General features: G+C 40.1%; 1 protein-coding gene across 4 annotated transcripts in view; it reads right to left on the bottom strand.

The window, feature by feature from the left end:
- Window positions 1-373: 373 nt before the first annotated feature.
- The window catches only part of C2H1orf112 (chromosome 2 C1orf112 homolog), a 59497-nt gene continuing 42044 nt past the window's right edge, over window positions 374-17826 (bottom strand). For all 4 annotated transcript variants that reach the window (XM_042451409.1, XM_042451408.1, XM_042451410.1 and 1 more), the window contains 9 exons: window positions 16621-16710; window positions 13779-13964; window positions 13104-13226; window positions 9843-9938; window positions 9606-9719; window positions 8418-8522; window positions 7920-8000; window positions 6833-6952; window positions 374-4369 (listed from right to left, as the gene is read on the bottom strand). In XM_042451409.1, the coding sequence (XP_042307343.1) occupies window positions 4184-4369; window positions 6833-6952; window positions 7920-8000; window positions 8418-8522; window positions 9606-9719; window positions 9843-9938; window positions 13104-13226; window positions 13779-13964; window positions 16621-16710 (1101 nt within the window). In that variant the 3' untranslated portion in view covers window positions 374-4183. The remainder of the gene's footprint in view (window positions 4370-6832; window positions 6953-7919; window positions 8001-8417; window positions 8523-9605; window positions 9720-9842; window positions 9939-13103; window positions 13227-13778; window positions 13965-16620; window positions 16711-17826) is intronic.

Below are 17826 nucleotides of genomic sequence, written 5' to 3'. Positions count from 1 at the left end.
AAATGCTGGCTGGGAGAAGATAAAAACCCCAACAGTTGAAAGGTTACATAGAGTTTGGTCTTCAGAGCGTTAGAGTCTTGTTATGTCCAGAAAGGGACAGGTTTTTGGAGGGTTCCAGGGTAGGACTCTCAGGGCTATAGTCCAGAGAAGAAGAAGGACTTAGTTCCTGTGTAGAATTCAAAGTGAAGGAGTTTTGGAGAAAAAGATATCGGGAGAGATATAGTTAGCCTGAGTGGCAGAACTATTAATTTGGTTTAGGAAATTATTCTTTATAAGGACGGTGTGAGTGTCCTCAAAGATTATAACATTCAGATTCTGTGGAGATAAGGAAACCTTAATTATACTAATCATAACTAAGAAAAAAACTACCATCTGAAATAACAACATTTATTTATTTATATTAATTCAAGTAACTTTTATTAGAAACATCTGTACAATAAAGTTTTGATCTTGTTTTGGAAAAAGCTTGTCTACATCTTGAATTAGATCCACATTACCATTGCAAAGCCCTTTTTAACAGAGATTTTTAAAAGGGTCTGTTTTATTTTGGGGACAGCAGTGGGGGAAGAAGGCCCAGGGTGCTGTCATCCATAAGAGTGTGTGCCACAGCGACTTGTAAGAACTCTGAGAAGTGTATAGATTCTATGGAGTATAGTTTAGCAGAAGGTATTTTAAAAAAATGAAAATGAGGTTATAGAGATTCAACTACAGGTTTAGGACCAGAAGTGTTTCAGAGTTGGATTTTTTTGGGGGGGGGGGGGGAGAATTTTGGAATACAAGTTGTATAGTACTGTAGAGAGACAGATCTATGAAATGGCAGGAATCCAAACATAGTGCTTGGTATGAAACTATGCTTCTTGCCATTTCATAGATTCTTGTGTCTCTCCAGCCATCTCTCTCCTACTTTACATCTCTTTCCAACTTCACTGGACCCCCTCCTCAGTCAACTTGTATATACATTATAGCTTCAGCCTAGAAACTACTCTTTTCAACAATAAGGAGCTAAAGGAATTACATTTGCACATTTTGGGAAACCCAGGAGAGAAGTGCTGTGGAGTGAAGAATAGAGGAGATCCTAGGGGGCATTTCATTTTGTGTGTCTGCATTGTCACAAAGAATGCTTGAAGAGCCTAGCTTAGGAGTGAAAAACGTATGGACTTCCAGAAATTGTTGGACTACAATTCTTGTCATCCTGACCATTAGCTATGCTTATTGGGACTTATGGTAGCATCATCTGGAGGGTCACTGTCTGCCTGCCCCAAATAGCATATTTTCTTAATTTTGAGGTAGGAATCAGATACTAAAAAGGGTTTACTGTTAGGAATTAAAGCTGCTTCATCTTGTACCAAAATAAGATGTCTTTATAATATAGTTTTGATTTACTTCATTTATATGCCATCACAAAATGGGACTCAATGTGGCTTTCAAAAACTGCAAATTAAGATTTAAAAATATTTCCAGTAGATTTAAAAAAACCAACTAAAAACAATGTGTTGGGTGGGTTGGTTGGATGTTTTTGAGATGTTGTTACTGTTCCTCAAAATGTTTATGAGGGATCAACTCCAGGGATCTGGAAAGCTGCAATGTCGGCTTACTCTGTGTTGATCATGTGCTGCTCTGTGCAAAATGGCATGCCCCTATTTTGTCAGGTAGCATCTAAAACTAGGAGCTCGGATGGAAGGAGAATTTTGGTGAAAGATTTTTACTGTTAGGTTGGACAATTCAATTCCAAATATCTGACCAGCATTCATTATCATTTTTGCTGGACAGTAGGTGATTAGGGGTTTCATTACTGACTATTTGAGGAATGAGAGAAGAAAAAGAGGCCTGGTTTATGCTGCTTGTTATATGTTTGGTTCTACTTACTATTTTGCAGTGTCTTTGTATCCTTAAATGCAGGGGAGGGCTTCAGAGTTTCTTCAAAACCAATTGGGTATAATTTCAGCTGAAGGGAAGTGTTTTTCCTCTGGTGTTGCAAACTAATATTGTGGAGTGATACGCTGCTGTCAGCATTGGTTGTTAAGGCCAAGAAGTCAGTCAGAAGCCAGGAAAACAAACCAGGTAAAGACACTCTGAAGAATAATTTAGATCCCTTAAGACCAGTCTCTAAACTGGCAAGGGCATCTTCCACAAGAAGTGATGGATATTGCCTCTAGCATCCACGGTCTGTTTTGAGCTCAACTTATTTACAGAAGCTAACTGCTGAGCAAAAATGGCTGGAACAGATCCAATTGATCTGATGTCTTCAACCTGCCTCTGTGCTGGCCCACTCCCCAAACGCTCTTGTACTGCTGCCATCTCAGATGGAGACACAGTATCTGGCATGTTATCACTCTCCTTATGAAAAGGTAGCCTAGGAGCTCCACTCCATGGGTAGCTTTGGATTTTTCCTTGGTACCAAAGATGCATCCTCACTGCTTGCCATGAGGAGGATGCTTGCACTCCTTGCCTGAACTAGCCAGTGAGTTCTGTTCCTCACAGCCAGTCTCTTCTTTAGGGGACATAAGAGCTAGACATACAGCAGAAGACCCCTTCATTAGTGAGGAAGTGTCAGATGAAGGACTGTTAAATTTGGCAGCTAGTGTGATCATTCATAAAATGAATCCACAGCAGACCTGGACACTGTGTAAATACAATATCCAAGTCTACAGTATACAATATAGAATTGTTCAGAATGTTTCCCAATAATTAAACCACTAACAATGTGGGGCTGTTCTTGAGTGGTTGCTTGTTAAAAGCAAGCTGTTCTTTTGCCACTACAGAACTTGAGTATTCATAGGGCTACAGGTGACATCTCCCATACCTCCTATACAGAGCTGGAAAGCAATACAACTAATATGGTTATTTCTAAGGTGTTACTTAGAACACGTGTGGCACTACTCCGAACAAGAGGAATCACTGCTGAAAGTAAAGGCTACCTAGAAAGAACTGCTCCCATGGCTGTTGTGGAAGAAGAGGTGGACAAAGTGCAAAAAGCTTGCCTGCAATCTTCTACTACCAAGAAAAAGCTTTCAGCAGTTTAGCTGTGCAGCCAATTTAGCATTAATCCAGTTGTCGAAATTTAGCCTTATTTTATGTGAACACTGTTGGCTGGGAAGAACAGGAGCCACTGAACTGGGGACTAATGCCAACTAGTGACAATTGAAACCTTGAGTTATCTTGGCGATAGAGAGCTCTTTCTACAGCCTCATGGATGCAAGAATACAATATCTTCACAGCCACGACAAAAACTTGCATTTCTACTCTGCAATCTTTAGACCTTAACTGCCACTGGGATCTCCTGCCTTGTTGGCTGATAAAGAGTCCTTAGAGAGAAGCAGATATTGCAAATGTGTGGTTTTATTTTTCAACAAGAAAAATTTCTGTAATTTGTTTTATGGGGGAAAAACATTCCAATTGCTTCCACACATAATTCTAGGACAAATGTTTTTCACAAGGTTATCTGTATGCAGTGAGCAGCTGTGTGCTTAAGCTAGGAGAGTAAAATCACAATGTAGCAGCAATTCTTCATTGTTAGGTTGGACACTTTCATTTCTAGATGGAAGGCCCTTAGAGCAACAGTAGATCGTGTCTGTAATGCATCCTTCCTACCAACAGTAAAGGATTTTGGGGACAACAGTGAAAGTGAATGGCATCTAAAACTGGCATGTGTTTTATCCATGACCAATTAGTTAACTTGGGTGCGGTACAGACAGTGCTAATGCACCGTGCTGGCACCATACTAGGGTTAAAGGACCACGCAGCAACTGCACAGTCCCTAACCCTAGTACAGCGCAGCGCCATAACAATGGTGGCACCCTGTATACACGGGTGCTGCCAGTTACATAAGTGCCGCGCAGCACTTATTTAACCAATGCGCCAGTAGGGCACTTGTTATGCCTCCCCTGCGGCTTTAAAAGAACCTGTGAGGTTTGGCGGCTGCGGCTTCCCTGTGGAGGAAAAAAGGCCGCTGCTGCTCCGGACCATGAACAAGGTATGTATCGGGCCTTGGCCTCCTATTGGGATTTTCCCATTCTACACCTGCAACCTGTATAAATAAACAGAGTGTCCAACATTAATACCTGGAACCATCCATAGTGGGATGCACCTTGTATTTTGGGCTTCCAGCTGTGTAATTATCTTGTGTAGACCTGTATTAGGCAATACAATACTGTAATCACCCTGAGATGAAGGATTAAATTTATCAACATATGCTCTTCTTTAGGTTACTGATTGTCATCTGTAATGCTTCTAATTTCTTTGCAAGCCAAATTGGGGGTGGACCCTTTTGTAGCAGAAGCTTTACCACCTCCAGTGTTCTTTCAGCAGTTTCAATGGCTGATCTGTACTGCACCTCGCTAGGTGAGTAGCAAGTTCTTTTGGCGGATGGCTGCAGAATGAAAGCAGAAGAAGAGTTCTATATGGTGATTTTTCAAAACAGAGGGATGCTAATAAATGTAAAATGAAACCAGTCAATGCAATCAAGGCCATTAGAGCTTACACAGCTCTTTTCAGCTCTTTGATTCATAGAAGTTAAGTTTACAAGCTGGCTTTAAGGTAACCCAATGTGAAACTCTAGGCAGAGGCTCCTAGAAGCCAGACCCTTGGCCTCTGATTCCCCACAGCCAGGAAAGGATTGCAATGCTAATAACCTTCTTTAGACATTACAGAATCATATTGGGGGATGCACTACAACCCTGATCCTTCATTTCATTATTTATGGGCCAGGATGCACTGGGGTTCCCACTCACACAGAGCTACTTAATCACATCTAACTGTCTTTTACATTTTTATCTGGTATCATCACCCACCACACATTAGAGCTACTATCACTACAGCACCTGGCAATGTCATCAATTGTCATTAACAGAGGTGTTACCTCTCTATTTTCAACTGTGCATCACAAGGATACAACAGGAATCTGTGTACAAGTCACACCTCTGATACACTGTTTTGTGATTGCAAGTCACCCTTTGTATGCCTTGTGAATACTGTCAATAGAGTCTGCTTGATAGACACTTCATTGCCATGCTAATACTGAGTACTGACTAGTTTTTCTGGTGACAGATAATTCTTGTCATCATCAAATGACAATGGGTAATGCTTCTCATGCCACAATGGTTGTAGGAAGATGTAGATGTAGGCAAGAACATAAAAGGTAATAATACAATCTCAGTTACATTTTAAGTGTCGATAGATTTTTTCACTACAATCCTATATAGCTCAGCATAGGGTCCTCACAGACCTAACTATGCTGAGCTGTATACCACTGTTGATGACCCAACTCTAAATTCCATGCCTCCTGGGGAACAGGCAGGATTGCAGAAGCATGTGGCTATGTCCTGTTAGACATATGTGAAATGATTACAGCAACATAGAGACTTCTGGAGGACGCTAGTGGATATCATTGTTGATGTCATAATTTTGTATCTGGTTAAGAGGACATAGTCAGATTCTTCTGCAATCTTGTACACACCCCACAAAGCATGGAAGTGTCAGAGGCTGCTCAGTAATGTTCCCCACTCCTGTATTAAGACCTGAGCTAGATCAACCGGACACTCTTATCTAATCATCTTATGGTAAAGTTTCCTGCTAGAATTTCATTAAAGACTTCACATATAAAATGCATGACCTGGACAAAGATAGAAAGGAATAAGGGCCCAAGCTCTTCCACCATCTGATAGAGAATAAGTATTTGGTGCTATCTGTCATGTCTTACTCTGACAGCACTGGCAAGCACTCCATAGTGATGATGGGAGCTATCTCCATGGGAAGGGATGCACAAATCACCTTTCACTGCCTAAGGGGGTACTTCACACTGCCTAACAGAAGATATGAACTGACTGAAAGAATTGGTTTGACCATGTTGGTGGCTGCTGGCAACAGCTATTAACATGTACACACATGTGAGATAGGTGGGTTACATACCGCCGAGAAGCGGCGCTCTCCCGCCGCCGCCGCTTGCAGCATCTGGGAGCTGCAGCTGCCACACAGCGCATCTCCTGGACGCTCCGAGGAGAAAAAGGTGCACTATGCGCTGTGGTGCGGCCTCAATACGTCACAACCATGCCGCCTCGTGTGGAGGTGGCGCGGTCGTGATGTAATCATGGCGGCGGCCGTGTGGAACGGCCGCTGCCATTTTGTGCGCGCGAAGCGCGTACTAGGGTTAGGGAGGTGTGGAAGCACCACCCCTTCCTAACCCTAGTACGCGCTTGTCGTGTACTTTCTGGCGGTCTGTAACCCGCCATAGATTGCCAGTGGTGACAAAAATGTCTGGCATAAATTTGCCTTAAGTTTGCCGGCACATGTTTATAACCACCCTTAGTATTGTCTTGGTTATTACCTTTAAAGTCCTACATGGTTTGGGTCCAGGTTACCTACAGGATCACATTCTCCTGTATAATCTGCCCTGAAACTCAGGTCTTCTGGGGGACATTTACTTCAGTAAGCCAGGATCAGGATGGCAACTTAACCAGAAGACTTTTTCCAGAGCCACTCCCCCAACTGTGGAATTACCAGAACAGGTTCGACAACTGGATACATTCTATGAGTTTAAAACACCATTAAAGACTAATCTCTTACAGCAGGCCTATCTAGATGGTTTTTAAATTACGTGTTTTTAAATTATAAATTGATTGTTTTTAATATGTATGCTTTTTACACTAACTTTCTGCTCTTTTAACTGATTATGTATTTTTAATTGGTGTTCATATATTTAAATGTGTTATGTGTCTATTTGGTGTTGTATTTTAATGTGTTGTTTCCTGCCTTGATCCATAGGAAGTAGTGAAAGTAGCAGTGGGTACCATTAAAACATTGCATTCATGCTCCCTCACTCAAGACTGCAACATACCTCTAAAATCAAGGACCTCTTGGTCTCTGCTATGGCTTCCATTAAGTGGGAGCTAAGAAGAATATTTTCCTCTTTCATTCGTTCTGCTCTTGCTTCTGCTGACTCCTCTATATGATGGGTCTGAGAGGTAAGCCACAAGAAAAGCGTGCTGTTAAATTTACAGCTGCTGCTATGACTGTGCAGGTTATTGTCTTAGATTTAGTTGATCCCAGTTGTGTGCATATACTCAGAACCTCACTATTAGGAAAACACCAGCTCTAAATCTAGCCCTCTGCAGATGCAGTTACCACATTAATTTTTGAAGGTTCATAAGTGCCATAGAGACCTGTTGTCAAGTGTGATATAAATATATCAAATAAGCAACACAGAAACTATACTGAAATAATTTTTGGTAATTGAGTGACCACACATGTATAGAAAGAAAAAAAAATCCTATCCTGTCACTATATCAAATTTTTCAATGAACAAGGTAACACACTGCATAGATAAAGGTTTAAGATTTTGATCTCAGAATCCATAAAGATTAGCATGCAGACTAACACTAGGGTGACCCATATAATGCCTACAGACTTATTGTACAGTCTCTGAAGCCCCCACCTTCTATGGCCATTTCATGACTTGTGGAGAGAGGGCAGCATAGCAGATGTGTCTGGTTATGCCCCCATAGCCAAAGTCTGAATGATTACATCATGGCTGAGATTCACTAAGGTCCTCTGGATGTCTCAGTGCTGCTGCAATTAATTTACAGTTGGCCACAAGGACATAGCCTGATACTTTGCCGATTCTATCTGCTCCCCATGAGGCATGGAAAAGATGTGCGGGGAGGATGGGGACGGAACAACTTCAGAGACTGTATGCTAAGTTGGGAGGGGCTTTGGGTGTTGTGGTTGCTATTACCACACCTCCACAGTCCCCCCCTCAAAAGACGTACAGGTGTAAGGGAAATCTATGTGTGCATATGTCACTAACAAGATGCCAGCTATAGTGTTAAACAATGCAGAAAACAAAAATATGCATGCTTGTTTAGGAAATGTTAATGTCAAAATTAAAAAATCTGACAGAAGTAGAAATTTTATTGAAATATTACCTTTGAGAGGAAGTCAATAACTTTACTTTTGATTTCTTCAGAGTTAAGGCACTGGGGAAGAATATCCTCATGGCTTGTTTCCTTCATACAAACAAATACAATGAAGGTGATACCTAACCCAACTTGAGTGCTCAATTACTTTAATGAGGTAAGGATCAAGCTGAATCAAGACATTTCTACTAAACTATTGGAAATGTTTGGCACTAGTAGAACTTAAAACAATTGTGCACAAAATTTAATGATAAGTTTAGGTAACTAAAGTTCAGGTTCCTACATCTTCTCTTCCTGCATCATTTCCCATCAAGATAATTATTTTAGTGTTCCTACTTTAAAATACTGTACCAGTGTTCTACTTTATCTAAGGAAGATTGAAAACAGTGCAAAAATTACAATTAAAATGCCAATCCAAATGAATGATTAAATATGGGCTTAAAACTACTTAGTTATGTCTGGATTGGGTGCCTTTATATTGATGGGGACAAAAGAAGTTTCTCTTACCTCTGCAAACTGAGTGAACACCTCTATGGCATGCTGTTGAATAATCCAATTATTGTAAGCCAGCAACGCAGCAAACACACAACATAACTCAGGCAGGACCTGTGCCTAAGTGTTACAACAACAAAGTTATTGTTTGGGTTTTTAATATACAGTTGACCTTCTCTATCTGCCTGCCTGCCAAACAAACCACAAATATGGAGAAAAGCTCATGACAGAGGAGGAGTGCACACACCCTTCCAAACTGCTCCAGTCCTGGGCTTGACTTTCCCCTCTCCTGTTGGGAGGAGGAAAAAGCTCTAGACAAGAGGAGGAGGCATGTGCCCTTCCAAACTACTCCTGTCCTGGGCACATGTGTGCACCCTTCCAGGCCATGCTAGGGGGCAGAGAAGAGCACAGTCAAACTTGCAAATAATCAAATCCATGAATGTTAAACCCATGAATATGGAGGGCCAGCTGTAGATATATACTCCAAAAACCAAACCTTGATTTTGCCATTTTATATAAGGGACATCATTTTCCTATGCCACTATATTTAATGGGACTTCAGCACCCACTGATTTTGGGATGCACGGGAAATCCTGGCATTAAATCCCAATAGATACCAAGGAGGCTGCTGTATGTATTTTCCTGGGAATCATAATTAAAATAATTTTAAAAGCCAAATATATCTCCTAGGATGAAATCCTCTAACATTCTCGCTGAATTAGCATTTCCTACCTTAAAAACAAAGTGGCAAACAGACCTGCAATATATCAACCTAATTGACAATATTCATACATTTATACTGACTGATTATATTCAAGAGGAAGTAAAGGAAAGTTGCTATTTATCTATAGCAAGTGCCCTGTTAGTAACATGCATGCATTTTAAATGTGGCTTATGTTTGGTTATGTCTCTTTTTGGACAGGGTATAGGGAGTTGTTCTCTAGCCTTCTGCGTTCTCCCACTTCCCCACACCAGCAGCTGTTAAGTCCGGAGAAGGCTTACCAGTGCAGAAGAGATGGAGAGGGGAGACAATTCCGATGATGATCTGATTGCTCTGGGCTCCCATGGAAGGAAAAGGAGGATGCAGTCTATCTTTAAGAGCACCCTTGTTCCCCCCAGCCCATGCACTGATCTTACTATTCTTTTCACTCATAAATAATACCTACTGAAGGTTAGCCAAAATGAATGGCCCAGTGTAGTTACCTGAAAGTCTGATAGAATAAAGGTTTTTCCCACTGAAGAGAGAAAATCTAATACTGCGATGAGAACATGATCGGGTGGATTCAGCTCGATGAGGGATGTTTGCAGTGTAAATATCTGTAAGAAGAAAGAAGGTCTAAGATTGCTCATTAAAAATCCAGGAGTCATGCTCCCCCTCCCCCCCACTGCTGAATTTCCCACTGCTTTTGTCAGCCTTAACTATGGTGTCGCTTTCCTTACCTGAATTAGCATCTGGGGCTCTAACATCTGGATGAATAGCTGCAGAAGTCGAAACATCAAGCAAAAGGTCTGCTGTAGATGCGGCAGACTGGACACCTTCATCAGATAAAAAGAACATCTTATGGCCCTCAAAGAAAACCATTTCCAGTTAAATAAAAGAGTTTAAAATTTTGGGAATTGCAAAATGTGACCACCACTGGGGTCAATACTATGGAAGGTAGACCAAAGAAATCAGTTGTTTTTATTTACCAAATATTTACTTTTTAAAATTCCTATTTTAAAAATTGTAGAATATGTACTCTCATAGACTGAAAGTGTGAATTCAGGCTAGATTAGATGTACATCACTAGAGACTGCTGCATCCTAACCCAGTTCCCTTACATGGATATTTGCTGAAGGAGACAAAAACAGATTGCTTATCTGTAACTGTTTAATTGTAACTTCTTGAAGTGACCATATGCAAACTCACACATATGCACCCTGTGTCTACAGAGAGCCATACATGGAATATTCTATAACTGAGTAGCTATTCATGGGAGTCTTACTCTCACACCTCCAGTGCCCGTGTCTGTGGTTACTAAGAGCTGGCATGGGTTTTTCATAAGCAAAATATGCTAGACTACTCTTACCTCTCCCCCCTCCCTTACCTCTCTTTAGAGTTACAAGATAAATAGATAAGAGGAATATTGTGGATATAACTTATATTGATTTCAGTACAGCTTCCAACAAGGCTTCCCATGATATTCTTCTAGACAAGCTGGTAAAATTTTGGCTTTGATTAGGTTGACCAAAACCAAAGAGTACTGATCAATGGTTCCAGAAAGCAGTGACTAGCACTTGTTCAGTGTCTGTATAAATTACTTGGCTGAAGGAATAGAAGATACATTCATCAAATCTTCCAATGACACCAAAGTAGGAGATGTCCAATGCACAGAGCATGGGAAATAAGCAAGATGAAGTCTTAACACAGGAAGGCAAATATAGACATTACTGAAACCAGGTGGGACATGGTAATGGAATAATATAATGTATTCTGAAGAAATAAACCAAACAGGAAATAAGGAGGAAATGCATTATATGACAAGGATGTATGCACCCATGAGAAGACCCATGATTTAGAGCACGGAAATCAGGTTGAGAACCTTTGAGTAAAAATTATAGGGGAAAGCAACAACAATGACCTCATTGTGGGCATCTATTATAGCCCCCTCCCAGCCAGACTGAAGGTTTAGCTGATGCCTTCCAAAAACAAATAACGAAATATTAAAAAAAGGAGAGAGACAGTAGAGACAGATAGCTTTTGGAAGTCACAGTCTGTCAATAGTGCTAGGTGCAACCAATTCTTCCTAGTCTTGCAGACAATTTCATTGTCCAGGAGGCTGAGGAGGCAACAAGTGGATCAGCTACAGTATTTTGGATTTGATCCTAACTAACAAGAGACGAACTGATCAAATTGGGTGAAGGTAGCAGAATTCTTGAATGAGAGCGATCTCATCCTCTCGAGATTTGTTAAACAGACGAAAGGAGAAACTAAACATAGTTAAGCACACTTGAAGAAATTTGATTTAAGTAAGCTAAGAGCAATACTGGATGAGATCCCATGGTCTGAAATGCTTAAAGCTAATGGAGTTCATGACATATGAGAGTTTCTTAAAGGTGAGTTATTGAAAGCAAACTAAGTCCACTGAGGAAGAAAAGTGAAAGCATTAGTGATACAGGGGGAACTGGACCAAAAACCCAACAATGGGTGGAAAAAAATAACAAGGAATCTTTCCTCCACTATGTGAAGTGGGTTTTAGAATCTGTACATAATTTACAAATAATAATCCCAAGTAATGGGGGGGGGGGGGGAAGATAAAGGGCAATGATTACAATGAAGAATCAAGAAGTAGTAAAGGGGAATACAGTGCAGTAAGTATTCCTAGACAGACTACTGTTCAGAAAAGGATTCCTACATTGCTGCTCCTGTGGTTGATGAAAAGTCTTTGATGTCCCCTAGTATGTGTACTGGAAGTGTGGGGACTATTTAGCTCTGGAAAATTATGTATGATTTTGGGGAGGCACAAAAGCCACATAAAAGAGCCACCAAGATAACAAAGGAAAACAATTCTCTGGTCTATGGCAATGGTTCCCAACCTTTGCTATGCCCCACACCCCTAGGAAAGGTTTCATTAACATTTGCACTCCCTACAAAAGGTATAACACATTTGAAGATGAAGAAGTCTAATTTCTAATATTTAAACTACATACAATTTGTGGGTAAACAAACTGAACTTTAAAAAAAGCTTTTAACTCAGGGTATAAAATGAAAATCTAAATTGAGCAATTTGATTCTAGTGTATTCAGGGAAAAATGAGTGATGACTCATCACTCAAGGACACAATCATTCACATCCTAAAATTCCATCTTGCACTCCTTAGGGTACAGGCACTCCAGGGAGGGAACCCCTGATCTATAGTGGCTGAAGACAGTGAAGAAAAAGCTGATAAAAAGAGAATCAATTCATTTATAATGTGCTGGAGGAGTTCATGGACTGCTCTCCCCCCAAAGACAAATATGTCCCAGAGCAAATCAATCTTGAACTCTCCCAAGAAGCCAAGATGACTAAATTGATACTGGTATTTTGGACATGACTTATTACAAAAGACCATAATGCTTGCTAAGGTAAAAAGCAGTAGAAAAAGAGAAAGAAACAAATTACAGGTCGGTAGAGTTAATCAAGGAAGCTACAGCCTTCAGCATGACTTGGAGGTCTATCATTAATAAGGTTGGCATAGGTTGAAGGAGATATGATGGCAATTAACTAGACATAGTGACTGAGGCCAAGTGTATCATATATTACAATTAGGTACAATTAATATCATGGTAAATAATGTAAGAATTGAATTCAATGTAGAATCAAATTGGGAAACACTTTTTGGACTAATGCCCACCTGGCTGCAGTAAAAACCAGAAACCAGGACTTTTCTTTTCTTTTGGTACATGAGAGAATTTGCTATCACAAAAGCAGCACCAAATACTGTCTTGTATATGGGAAGGAAAGTACTAAAATGAGGTACAACAACATGATCTAGCTATTACAAAAGCATCAATAAAGTCTACTAACAATGCTCTCCACACCTACTCTGCACACAGAATTTTTCCTATATGCCCTTTCACCAGAGCAGGGAAACTGCATTTAACTTTTCTAACATATCATCTCTCTTGTGTGGAAACAAGAACCACATAATGCAGCAGCTTGTGGGAAGATAGTTTTCTCACCTGAGTGGCATGTAGAACTGCTAAGAACTGGCCAAGAATTCCTACAATGGATGTACGCTGTTCCATCTCCAGCGTCTCTCCAGCAGTCTGGCAAACAGATAGCAAGGCAGAGAAAGCAATGTTCTGGCAGAAAAGGAAACAATTGTGAAAAGTTAGGAACACTTCATTAGTTGAATTTTAGCATCACAACAATGATAATAAGAAGCCTTAGAAGAGTTTAAACAGTTTAGCCCACAGTGGCAACACTTAAAAACAAACAAACAGCAACTAAATATTTTCATATACTGCAACAACTAAAGCAAATTGACTAAAATTAATTCCGCCTGTATCTTCTGATCACTGGAAAGTTAGAAATGTAAATTCTTTGCTATTTCAACCTCACATGCAAAGACAAATAATTAAGGTAGTTTTCTTCCAACTGAGGCAGAAAACAAAGAGCCCTCCACAGTATTTGAAAGTGCCCCCTGTATTTGAAAACTTTGAAATCATATAGAGGAATTATTCTGCAGAGAAAAAACATGTGAGATTTTTGTGCAAAAAAAACACCTATTTTCTGTTTTTCTGCACATCATCCAATTTTTCCAAGAAAAAATTGCAGCTCAATATGACAAGAGTAACTTTATTAGAATTCTTAGTTCAATAGCAGAAATCTGTTCAGTGAAGCCTTTTCCTTACCACTTGTGGAAGCTCCTCTAAAGATCTTTCAGTGCTCAGCCATTTCTGACATTGTGTGAATCCTACTTCAAAAATTTCCTGGGCAACCTGTTGCCTGTGCAGAGGCATAAAGGCCTGGAGAGAAAGATGCTGCCATAACAGCAGGTTCTCTGTATCTTTAGGAGGAAATCTATCAGCAAACTTCACCTGCAAAGAGGGGTAGATGATATTAAAAAGAACATGAAATAACTCAACTTTCAAATGGCTTTATGATGGTAAGAAGATCCCCAAAACATTATGGTTTGTTAATAAAAAATTAATAATTTACATTCTTAATTTAATATTATAATGATGTTCATTAAATTTAATATAAATAATGTATATTCCAGCTACCCACTTCTTTGGCCTCTGAGTGAAAAGAAAAGGAGCCAGGAAAAAGCTCCATCATGTCTGGGCATCCCTCCCTCCCTATTCCACTGCCATTATTCTGACCTCATAAGAAGAAAAGCAGTCAGGCATACACCTCCATTGTGCCTGGACCACAGAGGCCAGAGAGAGTCCTTCCCTCCATATTCCAATTAACATTGTTCTGGTCACTCAGGGAAATAGCAGCTAAGCACAGTTCCATCATGCCTGGGCCCAGCAGGCCACATCAAGCTGCTAGTCTGCATGACTCCTTTGGTGGCCAAGATGTGTAGTGACTGATGAAGATTTTGTTTAATATATTATTTTAGTATTTTAGTATATTATAGTGTTTTGTTGTATTGTTTTGCTCTTGATAATGTATGTCTGATGTTCTTCCTTTTGGTGAAAAGGGTGTTATAAGTAAACATTATTAATATTATTACTCAAAAGAGAAGAAATTCATAGCAAGCCATATATTCTATTCCCACTGTGTTAAAGTAGGCAGTAAGGAGAGGGAAGCTAAAGACCAGCAGCACCCCAAGAAGACAAGACACATCTCCCCTCTGCCATTTATGTTTAAATGCCTTCTTGAATGAAATGTTGAATGAACAATTGTAAAATTTCCAGGAATACATCTCCTATTAATATAGTTACTACTCATTGTTAGAAGAAAAACCCAAGCTTAATATAGTTTTAAGGCCTCAAACCAGTGGTAGGGAATGCTCTGCTTGCCCTGTCCCAATCCCACTGAACTGCAGCCTTGCAACGATACACACGTCTTCATTCCCATTATTCCAGGTTTAGTATTCTTTATCCGGAATGCCTGAGACCAGAAGTATTTGGGATTTCCCATTTCCTTTGGATTTCATAATACCTGTACTTGCATATATGTCCATAATCAGCTGTCTTGGCAGTGGGACCCAAGTCTAAACAGAAAATTAATTTATGTTTCATATACTACATAGCCTGAAGATACTTTCATGGAGTATTTTTTAATTTGTGCATGAAACAGTTTATATTGAACCATCAGAAAAGAAAAGTGTACAGTGGTACCCCGGGATACGAAATACCCAGGTTACGAAATTTCCGGGATACGAAAAAATCCCATAGGAAATAACTGTTCCGGGTTACGAATGTTTTTTCGGGTTACGAAAAAAATTTTTGGTGCTTTTCGGCGCTTTTTCGCACGAAACGTGGCTTTTCCCCATTAGCGCCTATGGGTTTTCGGCTTGCGAAGGCTTTTCGGGTTACGAAAGCGGCCGCGGAACGAATTAATTTCGTAACCCGAGGGAGCACTGTACATCATAAAACGAATGAAATTTGAGGCTGCAGCAGCATCAGTGACTGGAGATGGCATAAAAATGACAGCCCAGGTTCCATGTATTACCCTCTGCTGCCTGAAAGAGTCTAAGATCAGGATATCTAAATACCTCAATCTCCTGGATATTCATGACAGCTTTTCTAGTTTCCCTACTTTCAGAGTTAGGTTAAGTAAGCTGCTATTAGTACTCAAGGCCCACTGCAATTCCTCCCCAGGGAACCAGCCTCTTCTCCTCACCCAGTATTTAGGAAAGTTTTTGAGAGAAGATCATAGGCCACACAGTGCTACCAGTTGGAAATTATTTCATGTAGGTTTTTAAAATATGCTGTTTTATTTTTTTGGTAAAAAGATAACTGGATTTTTAAAAACTGTAACTGTAGTACAGTTGGCCCTTTGTAGCATGGGGGTTCCATTTCAACCCCCCTCCCTCCGGTGCAAATATCATAGGACCTCAAGTCCCATTCACCCCAACGATGGAACAGCTGTTTGAATGCACCATCATCTGTCCTGGATGCATTGCTAGTCAACATCTTTATCGACAACTTGGATGAAAGAATAGAGGGTATGCTTATCAAATTTGCAGATGACACCAAATCAGGAGGAGTAGCTAATACCCCAGAGGAGAGGATCAAATTTTATAATGACCTTAATAGATTAGAAAACTGGGCCAAAACTAACAAAATGAACTTCAACAGGAAGAAATGTTAAGGTACTGCACTTAGACAGGAAAAATGAAATGCATAGATATAGAATGGGGGACACCTAGCTTAACAAGGCTATATGTGAAAGGGATCTCAGAGTCCAAAATAGTGAAGGGTCTAGAAACCATGCCCTATGAGGAGAGACCTAGGGAGCTGGGATTGTTTGGTCTGGGGAAGAGACAGTTAAGAAGTGATATGATAGCCCTGTTTAAGTATCTGAAGGGGTGTCACACTGAGGATAGAGGAAGCTTGTTTGACAGTAGAACACACTCCCTTTGAGTCTGGTGGAGTCTCCTTCTTTGAAGGTTTTTAAACAGAGGTTGGATGGTCATCTGTCAGGGGTGCTTTGATTGTGGGTTCCTGCATGGCAGAATGGGGTTGGACTGGATGGCCCTTGTGGTCTCTTCCAACTTTATGATTCTATGATTCTACTTGCCTGGTTATCAGCATCCATCAAAAAGAGCAAACGTCGTAACAGGACCCCCAGCAGAGTGACTTGGTAATTCTCAGCAGGGCAAGCTTTTATCTGTATCAAATAACAAATACATTTTCAGTGCTCAAATAAAGAAATATTTAAATAGGGTTTTAAAAAGAAGACAGTACTGTCAGTCTTCTGTATCCACAGATTCAAGCACCCATGGCTTGAAAATACTAAAAAAAAAATAAATTCAAAAACGCAAACCTTGACTGTCATTTTATATAAGGGACAACATTTAATATGCCATTGTACATAATGGGACATCATCATCCACAGATATTGGTATCCATGGGGGCTCTTGGAAGCAAATTCCAGTGGATACCAAGGGCCCACTATATTTGGCAAAACAAGAAAATCGTATCTAGAACTAACAAACTTTATTGTTTACAATCCTTTTCTTCATATGCACCAAGTATTTTCTATCTGAGTGTGTGTCTTCAAGTTGCATGATTACTGATGGCATCCCCATGAATTTCACAGTGTTTATGTACATAGCCAAGGGTCCAGTTTTAGGCAACAAGACGTATCACAATTTCCTTCTTAAATCTATAGATTCACCACTATGCCTGCAGTCACAGATCTGAAATTTATCTAGGCTAACTCCAACTATCCCTTGAATAGCCTGCACTGTATGAATTAACCTCCTTCCACAACTGGAAAACAGGAATCAAGAGTTACAAGTAAGCAACCTTGTTTAAAGAACATGTTTATAAATTAAGTACCGTAATTTAGCAGAAGAAGTAGACAAATATACCACTTATGGTGAACTTATTTCCCAGAGCATATGGACAGCAGCACACAAGCAAACCTGCTTCATCCATTTTTTTACCAGAGAGGTGAGAGAGACCAGGTGAGATAGTGGAAAGCATGTATTAGATGTCACAGCATGGATGAAATTCTAGAATATAGCTTTTGGAGATTACCAATTGTTCATTTTTCCACAATTTTGATAAGCATTTATTTCTGATTGCTTATTAACTGGGGATTTTCTTTTCTTCTATAGCACATGAACTGGCTCATATTTTTGAGCCCCCTATTTCTTTCCATTTTTAGGCATCTCTGGTGTGGACCATCTCACAGTGGTCATCTGTGAATTCACACAAATGTCAATTGCAAAGAAGTACCTTCTAGAACATTCCAAAGCTAAATGTTCTCTGTCAGAAC

This window comes from Sceloporus undulatus, chromosome 2 (genome assembly GCF_019175285.1).
Source record: "Sceloporus undulatus isolate JIND9_A2432 ecotype Alabama chromosome 2, SceUnd_v1.1, whole genome shotgun sequence".
Classification (NCBI taxonomy): domain Eukaryota; kingdom Metazoa; phylum Chordata; class Lepidosauria; order Squamata; family Phrynosomatidae; genus Sceloporus; species Sceloporus undulatus.
This window is presented reverse-complemented; position numbering and strand designations above follow the sequence as displayed.